Source organism: Phyllostomus discolor, chromosome 14, assembly GCF_004126475.2.
Source record: "Phyllostomus discolor isolate MPI-MPIP mPhyDis1 chromosome 14, mPhyDis1.pri.v3, whole genome shotgun sequence".
Lineage (NCBI taxonomy): Eukaryota > Metazoa > Chordata > Mammalia > Chiroptera > Phyllostomidae > Phyllostomus > Phyllostomus discolor.
This window is the reverse complement of record NC_040916.2, coordinates 47405004-47422538: the sequence shown is the minus strand read 5'-3', so window position 1 is coordinate 47422538 and position 17535 is coordinate 47405004. Positions and strand designations below refer to the sequence as shown.

At 47.2% G+C, this 17535-nt stretch overlaps 1 protein-coding gene across 2 annotated transcripts; it reads left to right on the top strand.

Annotated features, from left to right (window-relative positions):
- The first annotated feature begins 1459 nt into the window (after positions 1 to 1459).
- Positions 1460 to 4907, top strand: S100A5 (S100 calcium binding protein A5). Of its 2 annotated transcripts, none has more exons than XM_028503219.2 (3): positions 1460 to 1575; positions 2733 to 2884; positions 4612 to 4907. In XM_028503219.2, exons 2-3 carry the CDS (start codon positions 2747 to 2749, stop codon positions 4750 to 4752), a joined length of 279 nt encoding a protein of 92 aa, XP_028359020.1. In that variant the 5' UTR covers positions 1460 to 1575; positions 2733 to 2746; the 3' UTR covers positions 4753 to 4907. The 2 variants fall into 2 exon arrangements, with proteins under 2 accessions (XP_028359020.1, XP_028359019.1); XM_028503218.2 differs by having other exon boundaries at positions 1461 to 1575; positions 4609 to 4907.
- The last annotated feature ends 12628 nt before the right edge of the window (positions 4908 to 17535 follow it).

The window sequence follows — 17535 nt, the reverse complement described above, 5'->3', positions numbered from 1 at the left end:
CTAACCCCCTGTCTTTGTCCCAGAGGTCCTGGGAGGAGTGAGAGCTGTTATTAGTTAGGGATCGCATTCCTTCAGAGAAGGACGGAACAGCTCGGAAGGGGTGAGTGGAGGACAGGGGCTGTAGTGGGAGTGAGGGAGACAGTGGGAGGCGGCCACAGTTCTGAAGACAAAATTCCAGACATATGATCTGATAAATAAAATTGAGGCTGCCCCCCACCCCCAAAATGTCAGGCACGGCGTTACTTTTCTATAGGTTAAAGGGCAGTAGCTCCAGCCTCCAGTGGGTGGGATGGAGGTTAGCTTCCCAGGCCACACCTGGGTGCATGGGGACCTCTAAGGAAGAGCTGAGTAGAGAGGGCAGGTCCAGAGGCAGGGGGTTGTCCCCTTGACCTTCTAAGCTTTCCCTTTTCCTTCTCATCGTGTTGTTTTTCTTTCAAGTTTTAGAAGAATGGGGTAGGTGACTCAGATATTCCCTCAGTGTGACTACAGAGACTTTGGAAGAACTTTGGTCCAGGAAAAAGTTTGCCTCTTCCCTCCTCTCTCTCTGCCTTCCGCCCTGCCCCAAGTCTGCCCATAACCCTGGGGAGTGCCCTCCCCAGAGCCTCCTCCAGTTTCACACTCTGCTTTGGAAACTTCTGTTGCTAGGCAACCAGTCCCCGCTGCCTTTCTGGCCTTGCAAGCTGGGGGTAGGTGTGGAGTGGGGCCGCAGAGAAGACCTAGGCAAGCTAGGGTGGGGCTACAGCAGCCACAGGGGCTAAGCCCCCAACTCCATTCTGTTCTCAGGCTTGGACTGGTTCATGGTAGAACAATGAGTCTCTCTTGGGATAAGGCAACTCTCCCTGACCCCTACCCCATTCATTACTGCACCTGGAACTTGCTGTCCACAATCCAAACCTCTATCCCATCACCAGGACCTACCCTTCCCTGGACCCCCTCCCCAGGCCCTGATTTGCAGTCCTCCATTCCAAGAGCCTCTGACAATTCTTTCTCAGGAAGTTGAATGAGGTGTAGAAGAAATCGTTCATTTGAAAGCCATTTCAAAACCTTAGGCTCTATACTAACTAATGACCTAGACCATCGCCTTGGCAAGAAACATCTTTCCATCTAATTCTCATCTCCAGGTGTGTCTGCTCTGCTCTTGAAGAGGTCGGGAGGGCCCAAGTGGACCGCAGCCTAGGGCATGGGAGATACCCAGTGTTTGGTCCACACCTCTTGGGTCTTCTTCTTTCTAGGATAGCCTGGCCTTTTCTCTCCTGCCCTATTGACCCATCAGATTGTGAATTCTGGTTTTCTGTTGGGGAAACAAAGCTTCCAGGGCTGATGATGTGTATGTCTCAGGGGGCTCAGTGTGCCGTCCCTTCCTTTGGAAATAGAAAGGTAAGATTGGCAGAGGGGATTTCTCCCCAGCCCTGTCCCAGGAGACTCTGACCTGGGTCTCTTCATGTCCCTAGCCCCTTCTCATTGGCCCTGCCCCTCTGCTAATTTCCTGGGGACTAGAGAGAGGGAATAAAGGCGGAGAAAAGTGGAAGGGAGCCTGTTTTTGCTGCGAGAGTTCTCTGGTTTGGTCTTTCCTTGGTGAGTTCTTCTTTCTTATCTCCCTGCTCATCTACATGGTAGGGCAAGCTGGGTGATGATGGGGCCAGAGGGTGACAAGCCACAATGACCTCCACCAACGGAGACCTGGCCCAATGAGTAAGCGTCTATTTAGGGAAAGGTGAGCAGGGCATTTGAACTGTGGCTTTGAGCATTTCCTGAGAGGGGTTCTGGGGTTGCCTCCACTTTGGTCCTGGCTGAGTCTCCAGGAGGTGGGGAGAAGCTGAGGTTTTTGGTAGGTGTGAGGTGAATGACAGGTCCAGTTCGAGAATCATGGGGCGGTCTTTGGGTTGACAATGAGAGCCAGTAGCTTCTCCCTGCTTGCTCTGGACTCTGCACAGATTTACCTGCAGCCTCCAAGTTCCCTGGGTGTCGCCTCCTTCCTCCCAAAGGGGGAAGTGGTTTTCAAGTCTGAGTCACAGGAGCTCCAGCTGCCTCTTTACTTGGGTGGGTGTGGCTGTGCTGATGAACCAGAGGGCCCCATCCAATGCTACCTCTGGATCCAGCTCTCAGAATGATCTGGAGATTCAATAAGTGCACCCCCTTTGCTGCCTTGTGGCCAGTTTCCGGGCACAGTTCTCTGGGCCAGAGACTGGAGACCAGCTGGACAAGCCCAGTCACCTCTGTTCTGTTTCCTGTTGAGATCTTATCTCCCGGGTCCAGCTCTAGCCCCCTCCAACCTCTGAACTCCCTCTTTGCCCTGTTCCCTACTCCCACATAGGACAGGAGGCAAAGGAGGGTGACTGGGGTGCCTCTGGAAAGGAATGTCTAGGCTGGATGGGGCAGGGAGAAAATCCTGACCCCTTATTTGCTCCATCATCTATCACCAGTTCTTCTTTTGGAGAGTTCATCTTGTCATACTTCGGCCCCGAGACCCCGTTTTGAGCGTCCCCGGAGCAGGGCGGTGTGCAGCCTCCTTCGGGAGCTGGTCTCTCTGCACTCTGACTGTTCCACTTGAGCTTGGCTCTCACTAGAACCATCCGTGACACATTTGAGTCCACCTGTTGGTGGGTTTTGGTCTCATGGATTCCAGTCTCTGATCCTTGAGGGATGGGTCTGGGAGATGGGCTAGTGATAGGGGGCAGCAGAAGACCTGGCTTCCCAGGAAGTGTGACCTGTCCCCTCCCTTCCCCCTCCAGAATTGCACACCCTCATGGAGACCCCTCTCGAGAAGGCCCTGGCCACGATGGTCACCACTTTCCACAAATATTCTGGGAGAGAGGGCAGCAAACTGACGCTGAGTAGGAAGGAACTGAAGGAGCTGATCAAGAAGGAGCTGTGTCTTGGCGAGGTAGGTGGCCGCCGCCTCACCCGCCCAAGTGTGTGTGTTTCCTGTGGGCCCCACGGGAGGGGAGGGAGGAAAAGAGGAAGCACCGAAGCATTGATACCACTGTCGGGGGGGGGGGGGGGTGTTCCAGTGGAGGTGGGAGACCCGGCCCTGCCTCCATAGAGACCCAGAGTGAGGGGACACACGCCTGCCCCCAGGGTACTGTAGTCTCAGCCAGGAGCAGGGTGGCCAAAAAGGGACAGAGACCGAAGGAAGAAGGTGAGCGCTTTAGGCCCGCAGGACTCTAGACCTCCAGGCTGCGGGGTCAGTCGGATTTCACTGGGAAGAAGGAAGTCTGTGTGAGGCTTTAGAGAATGAAATCAAGGAATCTTTGATTGGAGGCCAGGCCCACACAGGGGTGGCAGAGCCTATGTGAGGCATTGCAGGGGATGAGGGGACCCAGGGGGTCTAGGCCGGGCTGGGCACAGCTCAAGGGCAGAGCCCCTACACGCACCGCTCTCAGCTGGCGCTGCCCCAGGAACCAAAAGGATAGCTCTGCAAGTTTGTGAACACGGGTTTGGAAGGAGACAGGACTGCTTGTTGCCAGATGCAGATGTTGGGAGAGAGACAACTGGCAGAGGGGACGGCCTATGAAGTAGTTATGATATTTTTTTTACAGTTAAAAAAGTTGAGGCTCAGATACATTATATGACTTGTTTAGGGACATCTGACCTGTGAGAGGCTGAGCTGGAATTCCAGGCAAGGCCTGTGTATCGCTCTTCCCTTTTCCTTTAAAGTTCAGTCTTATACTGAACCCTGGTGGGCCTCCCCAGAGAGGAGCTCCCCCAAGTGTGCCCCTGTGGGCAGGGGGGCAGGGGACTGAAGCAGGTGTGTGTGTGTGTCGCCAGGCCTGCTCTCCGGCTTTCCTGCCAGATGTTCTGCATCCTGGAGTTAATGAGGGCCGAGGGAGGGGCCAAGGGTCCAGTAGGGGTTAATTACAGGAGGACAGAGGCCCTGGGGAGGGTCTGGCTACAACAGGAGCCCAGACTAGGGACAAGGATTGCGTCACAGAGAAGCTGTTTCCATCTCTGTACGTCCTGACGCCCTGTCTCCTGTGGAAAAGCTGGAGCTTCCCCCTGTGGGGAGGGGAGGGCAGGGTGTCTGTGTTTTCTTCCTGCACGGCTCCAGGGCCCTGTCTCCGTTCTCTTGGTGGGGCTGGGTTGGGAGGGCAGGGGACCAGACAGGGATGACGGTTGGGTGCCAGGCACTCATCTCCGTCCAGCTGCCCTGCAAGTTCTGCTAGCAGTGAAGGGTACTGCGGCTCCTCAGCTCCCACACGCTGCTGTCGTGGAGAGATGCGAATAGTCTGCGTCCATCCTCACCTATCTGCCAAAGGGACAGCATAAGTCAGACTCGGATCATGCTCAATGCCACAGTGTCACCAAGCTGTTCCTGTCAGGTGTCATATAAAATCTGGATGGTGGAAAGTGGTGAGGGAAAGGGCGGGTGGCCTTGCCTTCCTACTATAATTTATTTAAGTTCAAGTATCAGGTCCCCACACCCTGCTTGGTGCCAGGCCCTGTGCTGGGTGTGGGCTGGGGAGGGACCGGGGGTCCAGATGCTCAGAGTGTTGCCGGCTCAGGTGGGGGTCACCGTGGGGCTGCCTTTCCAGGGGCAGGAGGCACCTGCAGTGGTGGGGCAGGGCCAAGAGGGCTGGCTGACGTGTCCCTGTACTTGGGCCCTCCAAGAAGATGCAGGAGGGCAGTATCGATGACCTGATGAAGAGCCTGGACAAAAACTGCGACCAGGAGATCGACTTTAAGGAGTACTCGGTGTTCCTGACCACGCTGTGCATGGCCTACAATGACTTCTTCCTGGAGGACCACAAATGACGGGGCTCAGCCGCCGCCCCGGCCTCTACAGCTCCTTTCGCAGATGCTCCTCGGCCCTATCGCCCCCTCCCTCCCAGATGGGCCCCGCTTCAGCCTTCCCTTCCACCAGCGGAAATAAAGATTTTCCCACTCCAGGTGTCTGGGGGCTAGTTTTGAAGACATTTTGTCCACCTTGGCTGGGGGTGGGGTGGGCAAGGCAGAGCTTCTCCTCGGGTGGGCTGAGAGCCTCCGGGAGCTAGGGCCCTGCGCTCCCACTCCTCTTCCTGGTCTTCTTCACTGTGGACCTCGCTGAGCTTCTCCAGGCTTAGTTTTGCTCTGCTGGAAAATGGGGAAGTGGGGCCAGGCTCTTGCTTGCCCTCCACGGATGCTGCTCAGATGCAGAGAAAGCTAAGGGGGAAAGTGCTTTGAGAGTGAGGACACCGGGGTTGTCTGGGGTGTGGTACCTGGGGGTAGTGGAGTTTACCTTGCTCACAGGAGTTTTCCCTGATGACACTAATAAGAAGGGCAAAAACAAAACATAACAACTCCCCCTGCCCCACCTCCACCAAAACAAAATAAAAAATAAGACAAAATAATAAAAAAAAAAGAAGGGCAAACGTGGTCCCTGGCTAGGTCACTTAGTTGTTTAAAACATAGACTTGGTACACCAAGGTTGTGGGTTCAATCCCTGGTCAGGGCACATACAAGAATCAACCAATGAACGCATCAATAAGTGGGACAAAGTATTTCTCTCTCCTCTCTCTCCTTTCCTCTCTCTCCCTAATATCAATACATAAAAAAAAGATGGGCAAACTTGGCAGCCCTCTTCCCTCTCCTCCATTCCCCCCCTGGGTAGCAGCAAATCCCACCCCCACTCCTGCCATTACCCTCGGTGGAGGGGCAGTAACTAGTGATGCTTACAGGCAGGCGGGCTCATTAATCCTAAAGCTCCAGGTAGAAGGTAGAATTCCAGGGTGGGGGTGGGAGGAGGAAGGTGGGTGGTAGTAGGAATTTATTTTTGCTGGTGGGTAGATGTTGTAGAAGTCCTTCAAAATTTAAATCATATCACTGGCTACACCCCCTCCTCTATCTAGGTTTGAGCCTGAACACCCTCTGTGGGGCACCCTTTTCCACCTTCCCCCTACACATGTACACACACACACACACACACACACACACTCTGCTCTGGCTCTCCACCATGAGGTCACCATATGCCACTTGTCACCAAGGCAGGCAAACTGAGCAGTGGTCTCCATTGGGTCCCCCACCTTCCCGCCAGCTCCCTCCCTTGCCCTCTTCAACAGCTCCGGAGCAGGAGGCATGAAAAAGTTGAATGGGCCTGGTGGGTGTTGTGCAAGCCATGGGGTGGGGCGTGGCGCACCCCTGGCCAGCGGCTGCAGGCAGGTCGAGTACTCAGTGCATCCCCTCCACACTCTCTTTGGCTTGGCTGCAGCTAGAAGGTGACTTCTGGCCAGGTTGGCTGTCCCTTGGCCACCCTGGGGCTGGTGCAGCTGTACCGCTCAGGCCCACCGTGCGGGCTCCAGACTGGGCAGGTCTGTGCAGGAGTCAGGAGTGTGGGTTGGATCCTGGCTAAGGCTTCTGGTGGCGTGGCTCCCACCATAGGCTTTTCTGGAGTGTGAGAGGGCACTTCTTGGGTGTGTCAGCCTGTGGTGTGTGGCCCTGTGAGGCTGTGCGTGAAGGGCTGGGTTCGCAGCCTCCACTCCCCCCACCCCACACTTCCCTACTTCTTTTGGAACCCCTGGAGGATGGTTTCCAGCTGCAGCCCTATCTGTTCCTTAGAATCCCCAAACCACCCATCCTCCTTAGCTCTTCCTACCTCCTGCCCTTTAGAAGCAGATTAGAAAGGGGGAGGTGCTAAATGCATCTGACTGGCATGCTGGGGTCCTAGTTCACATGGCTTGGCCTTACTGAGCTCATAGGTCCACTCCCCTGAAGGGGTTGGGGATACTCTCAGCCTGGCATTCACTCCCTCTGAGTGAGGGGCAGGCACAAAGGAGGGGTCAAGCCAAATGAACCCAAGGTGCATTGGGATCTCTGGTGACAAGTGAGTACCCTCTTGAGCCATTTACAGGAGAGAGGGCTGCCTGGGAGGGTGAAAGAGAGAGAACACAGGTTCTCATCACCACGGAGTCTGAATTTTTCACTGCAGCACTTTGGAAGCTGCAGAAGTCCCCAAGTGCAATGCCAACGGCTGGCCTGCACCAGAACGGGACCAGGTGGTGAACTTCCAGGAACATATCACTTTTCGGGAGCTTTGGCTGTGTTCTACCGTGAGGTCTCAGTAGCTAAGAATAAATTGGGAAGGTAGAGGCACCCTCTAGGTGGCTTAAGTCCAATCCAGTGGTCGGTAATTGTACAATAAATATATACACATTTTTGTCAACTTTAATCACGTGTCCTTGCTTTCCAATGAGTTCTGCTTCCTCCTCTGCTTGGCGCTGTCCCAGCCGGCAGAGGGTATGTTCAGAATGCTCCGGGAGTGACTCAGTGACTCCCTAGGCCAGGGGAGCTGGTGGGAGGGTCCGCAGGATGGTGGATCCAACTCTGACAAGGCTGCTGCTAGCTCCTAAGGAGCCATTACGTGAATTAGAAAAGGTGCCCGCTCCGGACAAAGCCCTCTTAAGGAAAGGTGCAAGCGGTCCCCAGTAGAGAGGGTTCTGGATGGGCTTGGAAAGGGAAATGGTGCTTGAGCCAGGCTGTGAAGGGTCCAGCGTGGGGCAGGGACAGTGCTAGCAGGGTTCCAGAAGATGTGTTTTGCTCTGGGTGTGGTGAGAGAGGAAGAGCCAGGAGGGCCCTGGGCTGGGCCAGCTCACTTTCTCACCACCATGAAGTGGGGGCCGAGAGGACACATGTGGCATACCCAAAGCCTGGCCCGGGGTGTTCTTTCTGAGACCCCTGAAGACAGCTGAGTTCACTGCAGCTGCCCACGCCCTGGTCTAAGGTGGGAGGCATGCTTTAGCAGCCTGTCCCTGCATTCAGGGACAGCATCCTTTGTGTTGGGGTGGCGGTCTGGGGAGCTGGCAGCTGCAGGGACACATGAGTCATGGGTGGGGCAGGGCGGGGCAGAGGGATCCCTGGAGCTGGGCAAACCGCAGCTTCAAGCCTTGTTGTCAGTATAGAGCCCTGCCCACCCCTGCAGCCTCAGCAGAAGGAATCACTCTGGCTATTTCCTGGAGTTAAGAGTGACTCTCAGACCCCAGGCCCCATGTTTGCATTATTAGTGTTTGCAGGGAGAAGGTGGGAGTAGGGGGCAAAAGCGTAAACTGTCTCAGGGCAGTGCAGCATCTGTCACAGTTCTGTCCCCTCCAGGCCTGATGTGAACCAAGCAAGTTCCCCTGTAGGTTCTGGGGACTTCAGGGTAAGACTGTGTCCATCTGCCCCTCTTACTCACTTCCCACTTCCCTGGGGGCCCAACTTTGTGGAAGTAGTTCTTTTTCCTCCCTGGGGCAGGGGTGTCCTGAGAAGGCAGGAACCATCACCTTTTGGAGTCCTTCCTTCTCTAGTTGTCTCCTCTGCCTTGCAGGGAGTAGAGACTTGCATGGTTGGACCACAGGAAGGGACCCAGGCTCCAGCTCCTGGTCTGCCCAGCCCTGTGCAAGCCGTGGCTCTACTCAAGTCTTTGTGGAAAATACCTCAGGCCGGCAGAGACGGGTAATTTGGGGTGTGGAGCGAGCGCCCTCATGTGGGCAGAAAGCAAGATGCGGTGGGGAGAGTTGGGGTGTTTTCCTGAACCTCTAGGGAGGGGCCAATGGTGGTGGCCCCACAACCCTGGCCATCAAGGAGACCTTCCTGTGAAGAGGAAGATAGAGCTTGGATGCCCAGGGGGTGTCAGCAGGGGAAACTTTTGGCTTCCAGCAGTCAACTCCCCAATAAAGCAACTCGGCTACACCTAAGACACACCTCCCATGAACAAGCCCACGGTTTGCAAAGAGAAATTCTGAATCCTGCCCTTCCTTTCCCCTGCTTTCAGAGCTTTCTGAACCGAGAAGATCTTCATCCAAAGAGGAAGAAGGAGTTGTTTCTGTGGTCAAAGGCCCACTGCCTCAGGCAGGGCTCAGGGAAAGCCCTAACCCTTCATTTCTGGGGACCTGGTGGGTGAGCTCAACAAGAGGTTGAAGAGAACCAACAAAAGCTCGCAGTGCACCTGCTGAACACCCAGGTGCATCCATGGTAGTGGCGGGAAACAGGAACATGGATTTAAACAATAAAACAAAACCCCGAACAAATAACAAATCTTTTGTTGGCTTTGAGGGTATGATTTTTAAGGGTATTTTTTGGGGGGTGGGTGGGTGGGAGGAAGCGACATTTACAATGGAATTTGGTGAGTGCAGTGGTGAAAGGGAGGGATCAGGTGTGGAGCGGAGCCCAGACTGCTCACCACGGCTGGTTTCTGTAAGCCAGGGCGGGCCCCAGTGAGGGGTTTGGGACTGAGTCACAAGCTGTGGCTTTTGTTCTCTGCAAGCAGTCTGAAATTGTCGAGAATAATGCCACTTCACATTCGCATGGCCCTTTTACTTTTACAAGACACTTTCATCACCACTGCCTTTTGTGATCCCCGGAAGATTTCTGTGTGGTATGTAGTGTTAACCCCAACCAAAAGCGAAAAGACGAAATGACAGGAAATTACTTTATCCAGAGCAAACTCTGGGTTAGGAAGGAGCACGCACCGACCCCTGTCAGTTCGCTGGTGCTTTTCTCATCATGGCAAACTTCGGCCATTTCTTCATCTTTTTCTCTTACATGTTTTAATAACATTAAGAGTATACAAAATGATGTACAGAACACATCTAAGACATACGAACAATGACACAAAACCCACCCAGTTTAAGAAATGAACATCACCATTGTCTTTCAAGCCCCTGGATGGTCTTCCCTGTCCCACTCCTTCCTTCTCAGTGGAACCAGTCATGTCATTGTGTTTCTAATTGCTTCTTTCTTTTCTTTTTTTAAACATTTTTATTTATTTATATTTAAAATATATTCTATTGATTATGCTATTACAGTTGTCTCATTCCTTTTTTCTCCCCTGTATTCCCTCTGCCCAGTACCCCCATTCCCTCCATCATTCTCCTCCTCCCCACTTTAGTTCATGTCCATGGGTCATGCGTGTTAAGTTCTTTGGCTTCTCCATTTCCCATATTATTCTTACCCTCCCCCTGCCTATTTTGTACTGACCATTTATGTTTCTTATTTCCTGTATCTTTCCCCCAATCTCTCCTCTCTTCCTTCCCACTGGTAACCCCCATATGATCCATATTTCTGTGATTCTGTTCCTATTCTAGTTGTTTGCTTAGTTTGTTTTGTTTTTGTGTTTGTTTTTTTAGGTTCAGTTGTTGACAGTTGAGAGTTTGTTGTCATTTTACTGTTCATAGTTTTGATCTTTTTCTTTTTCTTAGATAAGTCCCTTTAACATTTCATAAGGGTTTGGTGATGATGAACTCCTTTAACCTGACCTTATCTGGGAAGCACTTTATCTGCTCTTCCATTCTAAATGATAGCTTTGTTGGATAGAGTAATCTTGGATGTAGATCCTTGCCTTTCATGACTTCAAATACTTCTTTCCAGCCCCTTCTTGCCTGTGAGATTTCTTTTGAGAAGTCAGCTAATAGCTTTATGGCAATGTCTTTGTAGGTAATGCTCTCCTTTCTTCTTGCTGCTTTTAATATTCTCTCCTTATCTTTAATCTTGGGTAATTTAATTATGATGTGTCTTTGTGTGTCCTCCTTGGGTCCATCTTGTTTGGGACTTTCTCAGCTTCCTGGACTTGCATGTTTATTTCCTTTGCCAGATTGGGGAAGTACTCCTTCATTATTTTTTCAAATAGTTGTCAACTTCTTGTTGTTCCTGTTTTCCTTCTGGCACCCCTATGATTTGGACGTTGGAATGTTTAAAGTTGTCCCAGAGGTTCCTAAGCCTCTCCTTATTTTTTTGAATTCTTGTTTCTTCATTCTGTTCTGGTTGAATGTTTATTTCTTCCTTTTGTTCCAAATTGTTGATTTGAGTCCCAGTTTCCTTCCCCTCACTGTTGGTTCCCTGTATATTTTTCTTTATTTTCTTCACTTTTCATGGCCTCCACTTCTTCCTTTATTTTGCATTCATACTCAATCATTTCTGTGAGCATCCTGATTACCATACCAGTGTTTTGAACTGTGCATCTGATAGGTTGGCTATCTCCTTGTCACTTAATTCTTTGTCTGGAGTTTTGATCTGTTTTTTCATTTGGCCCATATTTCTTTGTCTCAGCGCACCTGTTACATTGTAAGGGGCAGAGACTTAGGTATTTGCCAGGGCAGGGCAAACCACTTTGCTGTGTTGTGATGTCATTTCTTCTTTCTTTAATGATTTTTACTACATGCACTTTCATCTCTAAACAATAGGTGGTTTTGCATTATCATGAGCTTTATATAATTGGAATGACACCATATATTTGTTTATAGTGTGATGAAGGAGTCAAATCTATTTTTCTCTCATAAACAATTATTCCAGAAAAGTGTATTAAAAATTTCATTCCTTCTCCCCCACTCTATAATGCCAGTTATGTAATAAGTTTATATGTGGGTCTGTTTCTGAGCTCTTTTTTTTTGCTGCTTGACTGGTCTATTTCTATCCAATACAATGCCATCTTTTAAAAATTTTTATACTTTATAAAGATTACAAAAATTTAAAAAAATTGGTAAGACAAATCTCCCATCTTGCCCTTCATTTTCAGGGCTATCTTAGCTATTTTTGGCCCTCTAAATATAAACTTTAGAGGGAGCTTGTTAAATTCCACAAAACAACTTGTTGGGATTTTGACTGATGTTGCATTGACTCTATAGATCACCTTGTCCAGGATATTGAATGTTTTAATCCATGAACATGGTTTATATGTCCATTTATTTATGCCTTCTTTAACGTCTTTGAACAACATGTTATCATTTCACCGTGTAAGTATTTCATTGTACAATTTATTGACATTGCAAATGGCATGTTTTTAAAAATATTTTTTTCTCTTTTTTATTGGTATAGAAATGTCATTAAGTTTTAGATACTTAAAAATTCTTAGTTGTGGTAAAACACATAACATAAAATTTACCATCTTAACTATTTTTAAGTGTAGAGTTTGTGAAGTTTAGTAGTGTTGAGTATATCACATTGTTGGACAACAGATCTCCAGAACTTGTGCATCTTGCAGAACTGTACATCTATGGCCACTGAACAAGAACTCCCATCTCACCCTTCTCCTGGTGTCTGGCAACCATCATTCTGTTTCCCGTTTCTGTGAATTTGACTACATTAGATATTTCCTGTAAGTGGAACCATACAGTATGTATTTTCGGGACTGGCTTATTTGACTTAGCATAATGTGCTTGAGTTTCATTCATGTTATGGTATGTGACAAGATTTCTCTCCTCTTTGTAATTAAGTTTTGTATTGAAATAAACTTGTATTATTTCCTTTTTTAATGAGATATTTTATTTGAGGCAATGGAAAAATCATATTTGTGGCATCACTGAAGGTTTATTTTTAAAAGATTTTTATTTATTTTTTAGAAGGAAGGGAGAAAGAGGGAAAGAAACATTGACATGCTAGAGAAACATTGATAGGTTGCCCTTTGCATGCCCCCAACTGGGGACCTGGCCCACAACCCAGGCCTATGCCCTGACTGGGAATCCAACTGATTACCTTTCCATTCACAGGCCAGTACTCAGTCCATTGAGTTGCACCAGCCAGGGCTATATTATATCTAGTCATTTAGATTCTTTTGAATTTCTTTCAGAGCCAATTATTTCAATCTGCAAATAATTGAAGTTTTGCTTTTTCTTTTGTAATGTTTATGCCTTTCCCCCCTCCTATTGCACTGGAAAGGACGTCTAGTGTGTTGTTAGTGCCTTGTTAAACAGAAGTGACAGTGGATATTCCTGTTTATTTTCTGATCTTAAATTTCTTTTTTAACTTATTTATCTCAGAGAGGAAAGGAGATAGACAGACAGGGAAACATTGATTTATTGTTCCACTTATTGATGCATACACAGGTTAATTCTTGTATGTTTCCTGACTGGGGATTGAATCAGCAACCTTGGTGTAGTGGGAGGACACTAACCAACTGAGCTACCTGGCCAGGTCCTAGTTTCTGACCTTAAAAGGAATTCTTTTAACTGTTTCATCATTGGTCCAATATCTAATGGAGGCAGCAGTGGTAGCAGGTGCTCTCTGAGTTTCCCTCTGCTGCCCAACGACAACAAGAAGGAAGATTCTGGAGTCATCCAAGAAAGACAAAAACCCAGTGAACAAATCTGGGGGAAAGGCCAAAAAGAAGTGGTCCAAAGGCAAAGTTTGGGACAAGCTCAATAATCTGGTCTTGTTTGACAAAGCAACACATGACAAACTCTGTAAGGAAGTCCCCAAGCATAAGCTTATAACCCCAGTTGTTATCTCTGAGAGACTGAGGATCTGCGGCTCCTTGGCCAGGGCAGCTCTTCAGGGGCCCTTTAGTAAAGGACTTAAATCTAGTTTCAAAGCACAGAGCTCAAGTGATTTACCAGAAACACCAAAGTTGGGGATGCACCCGCTGCCGGTGAGGATGAATGAACAACAGGTCCCACCAGCTGTATATTTTGAAAAATAAAATTTTGTTAAGTAAGTAAATAAATAAATCCATCCATTCATTCAAATGTTTCATCATAAGTATTTGCTGTAGGCTTTTTTCAAAAAAAGGAGTTTTCTTTATTCTCAGTTTTCTGAATTTTTATTTAAAATCATGACTGGAGCCCTGGCTGGCATAGCTCAGTGGATTGAGCTCGGACTGTGAACCAAAGCATCACAGGTTTGATTCCCAGTCAGGGCACATGCCTGGGTTGCAGGCCGCGTCCCCAGGGGGGGCCACTTGAGAGGCAACCACACATTGATGTTTCTCTCTCTCTCTTTCTCCCTCCCTTCCCCTCTCTAAAAATAAATAAATACAATCTTAAAAGAAAATAAAATCATGACTGGATCAACTTTTTAAAAATGCTTTTTTTTGGCATACATTAAGATAATTATTGAACATTCTTCTTTTATCTGTTGATGAAATAAGTTATATAACTTTATTTTCTTCTTAAACTAAACTTACATTCTTGGGAGAAACTCACCTGGGTGATGCTACATGTCAGTTTTTATATGTTGCTGGATTGGGTTTGCTAGTACTGAATTTTAGATTTTTATATCTGTATTCTTAAGTAAGACTGGTGTGTAATTTTCCTTTCTTGTATTGTCTTTGTCAGGTTTGGCTACAAGGGTATACTGGCCTTATAAAATGAGTTGGAGAGAGTTTTTTTCTGTTTTTAAACTCTAGTATAGTATATAGAAAGCTGAGATTTGTTCCTTGAATGTTTTTCATAAATGTCACTGGTAAAATTTGGCAGAAGTTTTCTTAGTTGTAAGAGCTTACACTATTGATGCAATTATTGAGCTACTCGGTCTTTCTATTCTTTCTTGTATCAGTTCTTGTGTGGACTCTTGTGTGCTCATCAAGAATTTAACAATTTTATTTACATTTTAAAATTTATTGACATGAAGTTATTTACTATGTACTCTTATTACCTATATTTTTAAAACATTTGTAATTATGTTTCCCCCTTTTTTGGTTCTTAAAGGAAATTTGTGCCTTTCCTTTCTTTGTATACTTCTGGAGTAATATTGTCAGAGGGTTATCTTTATTCTTCCACTTTTTCTAAGAAACCAAATTTGACTTTATTAATTCTTTTTGTTATAGATTTGTTTTATTTTTTATTATATTTTATTGATTATGCTATTGCAGTTTTCCTGATTTTCCTCCTTTTGCCCTGCTCCACCCAGCAACACCCACTCCTTCAGGCAATCCCTCCACCATTGTTTGTGTCCATGGGTCACGCGTATAAGTTCTTTGGCTACTCCTTTTCCTATTCTGTATTTTACAACAGCCCACATGGCTATTCTGTAATTATCTATTTGTACTTCTTAATCTCCTCACTTCTTCACCCATTCCCCCATATGCCCCTCCTATCTGGCAACCATCAAAACACTCTCTATATCCATGATTCCGTCTCTGTTCTTCTTGTTTGCTTAGTTTGTTTTTGAGATTCAGTTGTTGATAGATATGTATTTATTGCCATTTTATTGTTCACAGTTCTTTAAAAATATTTTACTTATTTTTAGAGAGAGGGGAAGGGAGGGAGAAAGAGAGGGAGAGAAACATCAATGTGTGGTTGCCTCTCATGTGGCCCCTACTTGGGACCTGTCCCACACCCAGGCATGTGCCCTGACTGGGAAGAGAACCAGCGACCCTTTGGTTCGCAGGCTGGCACTCAGTCCAGTGAGCCACACCAGCCAGGGCTATTGTTCATAGTTTTGATCTTCTTTTTCTTAAATAAGTCCCTTTAACATTTCTTATAATAATAGTTTGGTGGTGATGAACTCCCTTTTTTTCTTGTCTGGGAGCTTTTTATCTGCCTTTCCATTCTAAATGATAGCTTTGCTGAGTAGAACAATCTTGCCTGTAGGTTCTGCTTTTCATGATTTTGAATATTTCTTGCCAATTCCTTCTAGCCTGAAAAGTTTCTTTTGATAAATCAGCTGACAGTCTTATGAGGATACCCTTGTGTGTAACTGCTTTTCTCCTGCTGCTTCTCAGATTCTCTATCTTCAACCTTTGGCATTTTAATTATGATGTGTCTTGGAATGAGTCTCTTTGCATTCATCTTTTTTGTGACTCTTTGTGCTTCCTGGACTTGCATATCTATTTCCTCCACCAAATTAGGGATTTTTTTTCATTGTTTTTTCAAATAGATTTCCAATTTCTTGCTCTTTCTCTTCTCCTTCTGGTACCCCTATGATGTGAATGTTGAACCTCTTGAGTTGTCCCAGAGGCTGCTTATGCTATCCTCATTTTGGGGGGGATTCTTTTTTCTTGCTGTTGTTCTGATTGGCTGTTTTTTGCTTCCTAATGTTCCTAATTATTGATTTGATTCTTGGCTTCATACACTCCACTATTGTTTCCCTGTAAATTGTTCCTTATTTCAATTAATGTATCCTTCATTTCTGACTGGATCTTTTTTATGCTATTGAAGTCCTCACTAAGTTCCTTGAGCATCCATATAACCAGTGTTTTGAACTCTGCATCTGATAGATTGCTTATCTCCATTTTGTTTTATTCTTTTTCTGGAGTTTTGGTCTTTGATTTCATTTGGGCCATATTTCTTTGTCTTATTTTGGCAGCCTCCCAGGGTTTGTTTCTATGTATTAGGTAGAGTTGCTTTGACTCTGTGTCTTGGTAGTATGGCCTCATGTAGTAGGTGTTGTGTAGGGTCCAGTGGCACAGCCTCTCCTATCACCCAAGATGGGTACTCAAGGTACGCCCTTCTTGTGGGCCCAGTATACTCTGCTCTTGTAGTTGAGCCTTGGTTGCTGTTGTCAGGTCAATGGGAGGGATTTACCCATGTCAGTCAGCTGCAAGGATTGGCTGTGACCACTTACCATCAACATCGGCCCTCTGTGGAGGATTAGCTGTGTAGGGACAGGGTGGTGGTGCTTCAATGTTGTCTGTAGCTGTCCACTGAGTGTGCTGGCCCTGGGGTTTCCCGGGTGGTGCAGGCCAAAGTCAGCCCCCACTTGTGTTCTGCCTGGGGCCACCCTGGTCTAAAAAACAATTTGAGATGACTAGTACTAGTGCTGGGCTTGGAGATACCCGGGTGAAGCCAATGTGTGAGTCTAGGCTGGCTACTACTAGTGCTAGGCCTGGGGCTCACTGAGGCCAGCTGTTGCTTGTTTGATAGGATTTAGAAAGTTGTGAAGCATGAGCCAAGACCAGCCATTCATATGGAAAAGCAGCTTGGGTGGGTCCATAAGTTGGGTGGGACAGAGTCTCTGGGGATCTCCAAGGCAGGTCAAACAATGTTAGCCCAGCTGATGGAGTCTCAGAAATGGCACCAGCTTGCTGACTCATTCTGGATGAATGTAGTTTCTTTAACTCTGTAGTTGTCATACTTCCATTCAACTTGATTTCTGACAGTTCTGAGTGATGGTTGTTCTATATTTTTTCTAATGTCTTTTTTCTTATTAAAGATTTTTCTCTGCTTTTTCTCTCAATTATTGAAAGAAGTACTATGTATCAAAATATCTCACCAAGGCTGTGAATCTGTTGTGGGAAAAACCTGGTTCTTGTTGCTGACATAGTAAAGAATTACAGGTCAGCAAGTCAGTTAGCAGGCAAGAACGGTGCAGTAGTAGTAATTTGTCAGGAAAGAGAATGGGCCTTGCTGAGGTCGGGGAGACAGGCACAGGTAAATGCAGGGCAAGGTGCCGGCAGCACGGCCTCAGGTCCTTTGTCCTGAGGATTTAAATAATTGTAAGATGAGTGAGACAGTTACATAGTGATTGGTCCTTAAAGGTGCCAGTTTCCCCTTGGGGGATGTGACTTCCTAAATATAGGTATGTGTAGGTATGTGTAGGGGGCTATTAACTCCAGTCCCTATCTTGATCCAAACCATCCATTGTAAAACCGATACATGGCTGGAGGCAGTTAGTCAAAGTTGAGGCAGTTACCCGAAGTTATTTATGGGCTTTTTCTGTAAGCACTGGGGGCTCTTTCATAAAACAGATAGCGACCAGAGGCGGGCAGTTAGCCTCAAGTTACCTGTGGACTTTTTCTTGGAGTGCTGTGGAACTCCTCCCACTCCTCCTACTTTTTGGTAACTTCTACCTAACAAATCTATTAATTTTTTTTGGCAATTCTGTTAATATTTGCTTTATATAATTTTGAAGCTATATTTTTAGTTACAAATAAGT

Coding starts and splice junctions, on each gene's coding strand:
- S100A5 (XM_028503218.2), top strand. CDS start 2,747: ATGGAGACCCCTCTCGAGAAGGCCCTGGCCACGATGGTCACCACTTTC. Junction 2,885..4,608: donor AGGAGCTGTGTCTTGGCGAG/GTAGGTGGCCGC, acceptor GGGCCCTCCAAG/AAGATGCAGGAGGGCAGTAT.